The 5605-nt window shown below is 63.9% G+C and overlaps 1 protein-coding gene across 1 annotated transcript; it reads left to right on the top strand.

Moving 5' to 3' along the window:
- Positions 1-5152, top strand: LOC114203841 (DNA dC->dU-editing enzyme APOBEC-3A-like). Its single transcript, XM_088025743.1, has 8 exons — positions 1-30; positions 717-802; positions 1434-1497; positions 1698-1798; positions 2258-2402; positions 3784-4063; positions 4520-4635; positions 4914-5152. Exons 1-8 carry the CDS (start codon positions 1-3, stop codon positions 4920-4922), a joined length of 831 nt encoding a protein of 276 aa, XP_087881869.1. The 3' UTR covers positions 4923-5152.
- Positions 5153-5605: the final 453 nt, after the last annotated feature.

The following is a 5605-nucleotide window of genomic DNA, read 5'->3' as shown; positions in this document are numbered from 1 at the left end:
ATGGAGGACATGGGAGGGGCCTCGGTGCAGGTACGGCGAGGACACCTTCCCGTCTCTCCGGGACCAGGGATGCCCACCCGAGAAGGAGGGGACACGGTGCTGAGGGTTCCACTCTCAGGATGAGACTAGACAGCCTGGGAGGGTGATCAACCCGGTGGCTCTCGGTGAGGGCAGCCAGGGTGTGACGCAGGCCCCGGCTGGCCCAGCCAGCCCCGGGACAGACACATCCCTCAGGGAGTGGGCACTGGGCCAGGACGGCGGGGGGCTGGTGGCGGGGGGGGGGGGAGGCGAAGAGAAGCCGGAATGAGGGAGTCATTTGGGCGGAGGGGGCAGCCCCGAGAGGACACCCGGCCAGCCAGGGCTCAGGGACCTGCTCGGGGCTGGAATACAAATTCCCCCTCAGTCCTCCAGGCTGGAGGTGAACAGAAAGAGCGCAGGTGGCCGTCCCGGTGGGAGGCCTGCATCCCCCCATCCCGACATCCACCCACGCCTGTGGGGTCCTGGCCAAGTCCCACTCCCTCTGGGAGCCTTTATTTTCCCCTGCGGGTAATGGGGGCGAAACGCTGCACGTCCCGTTTGCAGTCATCCACTGGGTGGTGGGCTCCTAAGGGTAGCTCAGCACTGAGCTGTCCTCCTCTCTTGGCAGGTCCAGAGATGAAGGCCCTGCTGTGGCTTCTCAGACCAGAGGCCCCCGCCCCCCCGCGGCTCCCCGGCAGGTGCAGGTGCGCAGGGGTCTCGGCCAGCTGGCCCCAGGCAGCCCGGGCCAGGCCCCGCCCCTGCTGGCTGCCGAGGGGGGCTCAGGGTGGGGCTGCCCAGGAGCCTGCCCTCCGGGGGCTCTGGGTCCTGGACCGGGGCCTTCCTCCGGGGCCGGACGCCCGTCCTCTCGCCTCCCGCCTTGCTGGTCCCTGCTGCCCAGAGAGGTCGCACCCTCCCCGGACCTCCTCTGCCCTCGGTCGCTCCTTGAGGCTTCCGGGCAGGGCCTTTGGCAGAGCAGAGAAACCAAAACCTAAGTTGAGCCCCGAGGACCTAGGGATGTGACAGCTGACAGAGAAGTTCCTTCTACGTCAGCACCCATGAGGTGGCATGAGTAGCCTGAGTCTAGGAAGGGTGTGTCCCAGTAATGCCAGCTCAGCCGCTTCCAGGAGCTCCGATGGCTTCTAAGGCTCCCGGGTCCTTGAAGAGCACCCAAGAGGACAGCATAGGCGTGACAAGGCCGAGACGCGGCGGACACAGAGCCGGAGGTGGTGAAGGGGCCGACCCGTGGATGCGGGGGCAGAGGCCTGGGGCAGGTAAGCCCGGCCCCCCCGCATCAGCCCGGCTCCTGCGCCCCTCCTCGGGGCTGCCTGATGGGGACTCGCCCCTCCCTCAAGGGCTCCTCCGGGACCCCTGGGGGCTCCTGCTCTTCGTTGCCCCCTTCCTGCTGGCCGTCCCAGGCCCACCAAGCCCCGGCAGCTGATGCCCAGCCGCCCCCGGGCGCCCGGGGGCTCATCCCTGACGGTCGGTGCCCGTCCGAGCTTCCTGCAATCGCCTCGGGAACCTCCTCTTTCCGCCTGGGGAATCCCTTCTGAGCTGTGGGCCAGGAGGTCCCTTTTAGCTTTACGATTTCAGTTTTGTAAAGGGTTTGGGGTATTTTCATGATTACAGAAAATCCCATGAGGATTTAAGAAGAATGGGCTCTGGTGTTCTCTTTCCGGCAGTCGTCGCCCACAGGCGTGCGTCGGCCCCGACGTACCCCGGGGCACGGGATAGCCGTGAAGTCAAGGGGGGAAGGCCCCAGGGTGTCCCTCCACGCAGGGCAGTAGGTCAGCGGGGATGGGATGGGATGGGATGGTGAGGCCAGGGGAGGGGATGAGAGCCTACCCTGGGCACAGGGAGAGGCCCCAGCGGAGGGTCTGAGCGCCCTGGGCGGCTCCTGGGGGTCACCCGACAGAGCATTAGGCTGACCTCCCCGGGAGCTCCCAGAAGGGGTCACAGAGGGAGGCCGGGGGGCTCCAGCAAAGCCAGCGGAAGCCCGTCCTCGGTGGGTCTGGCCAGTGTGTGGGGTGCAGGGGGAAGGGGCATGGGGCGGAGGATCCAAAGAAACCAGCAAAAGGCAAGGAGCCCATAAGAAATAATTCAGATTTTCAAAGATCGAAGTCTCTTCACTTTTTATGGAAAATCTCTTTTCTATTCCAAACATCCGTCCGCAAGGGGACTCTCGATAGTCCAGGGCGAGGCCGGTGTCTTTCAGCCTCTCCCCCACCCCTTTTGGCCACAGACACCTACTGGATGAGGACACCTTCACCGAGAACTTCCGCAGTGATAATCGGCCGCCCAGGACCTACCTCTGCTACGAGGTGGAGCGTCCCGATCGGGGCTCCGGGGTCCCTCTGGACCAGGACAAGGGCATCCTGCGCAATAAGGTGACCGGCCCAGCCTGACCGCAGCTCACACGGCCTCCCCATCCCGGGGCGTTCAGCGTAGAAGCTTCGGGGTGGACCGGGAGGGTCTCCCTGGGGTCTCCCCTTCTGTCCCCACAGCGGCCACACCTTGGCCTGGAGTCAGGTGGAAACTGTTTCTGCCGTGGGTGCTGGCTTGGAGCCACACGTCAGAAAGCAGTCACAGTGTCCCAGGGCCCGGCACCGTCAGCCCCTGTCACCCCAAGGCCTGGGCTCAGCCTCTCCCACCCGCTGTGCCTCCGAGGAAGGGTTAGGACAGAGGAAAAGGCTCCTGGACAGGGGGTCAACCTTTTCCCTGGCCCCTGCTTGGGGCAGCTGCTGGCCACAGAACCCAAATTCCGTTGGCTCTCGACTCTCCCCCTGGTCACCAGCGGGGGCCCTGGCGGGACCCCTGCCCACTGCCTGGAGATCCTGCCAAGGGCACTGCTCCCCACTCCAGCATCACCCGGGGACGGCCCCTCGGTCCCCGCGTCCCCGAACCACTCCGCCCGCACGTCTGTGCTTGCACCAGTGACCTGACTCGCCCCCGGTGCCTGCTTGCCAACCCTTCCCTGGACAGGTCGGACCCATCTTCACAGCCCCGTGAGTCCCGACAATGACATGCGTCCCACGACCCAGGCGCAGCTCTCCGCTGGGCGCCCCTACCCCATGCCTCTCCGCACAGGGAGCCCGTTGGATCCCCCGCGGGCTCGGCGCAGGGTGAGGCCCAGAGCAGAGAAGCCTGTGGACGTGCTGGTGCACGGGTGGGAGTGGGGTTTGGTGGGGTGGCTGGAGACAGGGGTGGATCCCCGTCTGGAGGAAGCACCCGCTTCCAGGGCATCCGGCCAGTGACCCTGGAGCTCACCTGGCCTCCTCTCTCCCTTCCTGGGGCTCTTCTGCTGCTGTCTGCAGGGCCCCCACTAGGTGAGGGTCCCGAAGGCCCTTCCCTTGGGCGCAAATTTAGAGAGCTCCAGAAACTCAGTGGTCAGGTTGAATCATATTTTAAAGCAGTCGTTTAAAAGTCAAACTTGCTGCAAATCCCAGGAGAAATGAAATCGCAACAGTTTGAAGGAAGCCCGGTCAGGTGCAGCGCGGTGCCGAGCCCTAGTGAGCAGAGGCAGAAGGCAACGTGCTCGGCACCGCTCATCGGGCCCCTGGGAAACTGTCCTCCTGTGTGCTTGCCCGCCAGTGGTGGTGACCCCGGATCCTGGGGATACTGCCCTGGAACCCCCATTCATCTCCGAGTTGAGAAGGGCTCCCCCTGTGTCTTGTGCCTGAGGCCAGGAGCCCCCTGCCTCACCCTGGTCCCACCCTCCCCCATGTTCACCGCCGATGACAGAAGCCCTTCCTGCTCTTCTGTGCTCAGAGTGCCCAGGGACCTGAGGTCCCCTGCCACGCGGAGTCCCGCTTGCTGGAGCAGATCCAGTCCTGGGACCTGGACCCGAAGCTCCACTATAGCGTCACCTGCTTTCTCTCCTGGAGCCCCTGCACTGACTGTGCCCAGGACATGACTCAGTTCCTGAAGGAGAGCAGCCACGTGAGCCTGAGCCTCTTCGCCTCCCGCCTCTATACCCGCGGACACTATGACCAGGGCTTGCGCACCCTGAAGAGGGCTGGGGCCAGCATGGCCATCATGACCTCCAGGGGTCAGTGTGGGCCTCCCCGGGGGTGGGGGGGCAGAGGGCAGGGAGAGGCCCGGCGGGGGCGGGGCGCTGCTACAGGGGGTGGGCAGGAGCCGTGTCCCTGGCGGTAGGGCCTGTTGGCCGCCTGCGGAGGAGAGGCTAGAGCCTGGACGGCACAGGACAGCAGCGTCGGCGGGAAGAGAGCCGTCGGGGCAGGACAGGGGTGTCCGCAAGGGGAGGGAGAACGGTGGGTGGACACGGCAGAGAGACGTGGGGCTTCCAGGAAGAAGGGGAGTCAGGCTGGCCGAGGTTCCAGGCTGAAGAAAGCGTCCCGGGGGTCAGGGGAGTGCTAGGGGAGGAGAGAGAGCGGGGATGGGGATGCGCTTGGGAGGAGCACGGCCTGTGCCTGAGAGTCAGACACCCTGTGGCCCGCGGCCCTCCCCAGAGCCCGGCTCTCGGCCCTCCCCCGCCCCGCTGCAGAGTTTGAGCACTGCTGGACCGCCTTCGTGCACCACAAGGGAAACCCCTTCCAGCCCTGGCCAGGTCTGGCCATGGAGAGTCGGAAATTCTCTGAGAAACTGCAGCACATTCTCCGGGTGAGGCTCCTCCCTCCCTCCCTGCCACCTCCCCTGCCCTCCCCCCTCCTCTCCCCTCCCTGGCCTCTTCCTGCCCCTCTCAGAGCCTCCACTGGGTTACCTGCTCCCAGCAGGGAGCCGGCTCCACCCCTCCCGCCCCCCCCCCCACTCCTCTGCTCCCTCACCTCTTGTGTCCCCTCCCTTCCCATCTCTGGGGCAGCCAGACCCCTTCTCTGCTCCCTCTGCCCACCGGTCCCACGGCCCGCCCCATGCAACTCCACCTTCTCCTCCTGGAGCAGGGAGCCTGAAGGATGGACCTCAGTCTGGCTAAAGACCACAGGACAGGGCGCCTGGGTGGCTCAGTCGTTCAGGGCCTGCCTTCGGCTCAGGTCGTGATCCCGGGGTCCTGGGATCGAGCCCCGCATGGGGCTCCCTGCTCCGCGGGAAGCCTGCTTCTCCCTCTCCCACTCCCCCTGCTCGTGTTCCCTCTCTCGCTGTGTCTCTCTCTGTCAAATAAATAAATAAAATCTTTAAGAAAAAAAAAAAAAGACCACAGGACACCTCTGTGAACCGCAGAAGAAAACGCTGCCTCCCAAGAAACGCAAACTTGCCCTCCACCACCGTCTCCAGATTGATGCAAAGAAAGCAGCAGAAGGCAACGAGTCCAGGAGAAGTTGTCTTTACAAACAAAATCTGAGTAGATTTATTTGTCATGGAAACTCTATCTTGGGTTCCGAAGATACATGATTAAGATCGCACTCCTCGCTGTCAGAAGAGTTTTCGATTTTTAGAGAAGTAATTACCCTACTCGATTTCAAATACCAGAGCCATGAAAGGGAATCTTAAGGTTCTTCTACCAAAGGTTCTCTCTGGCAATGTGTCATGAAGGCCAGAGAGCTACATAAAGGCTTGCCAAGGTTTGCAAGCCTGCAAATATCTCTCCCTTTGCGGTGGGCCCCTAAGGGGAGGTAGGGTTGCGGTCACCCAGATT

The sequence above is a fragment of the Eumetopias jubatus genome, unplaced genomic scaffold (assembly GCF_037043125.1).
Source record: "Eumetopias jubatus isolate StellerSeaLion01/CBP00866 unplaced genomic scaffold, mEumJub1_p1.0 scaffold_8, whole genome shotgun sequence".
Taxonomy (NCBI): Eukaryota; Metazoa; Chordata; class Mammalia; order Carnivora; family Otariidae; genus Eumetopias; species Eumetopias jubatus.
This window is presented reverse-complemented; position numbering and strand designations above follow the sequence as displayed.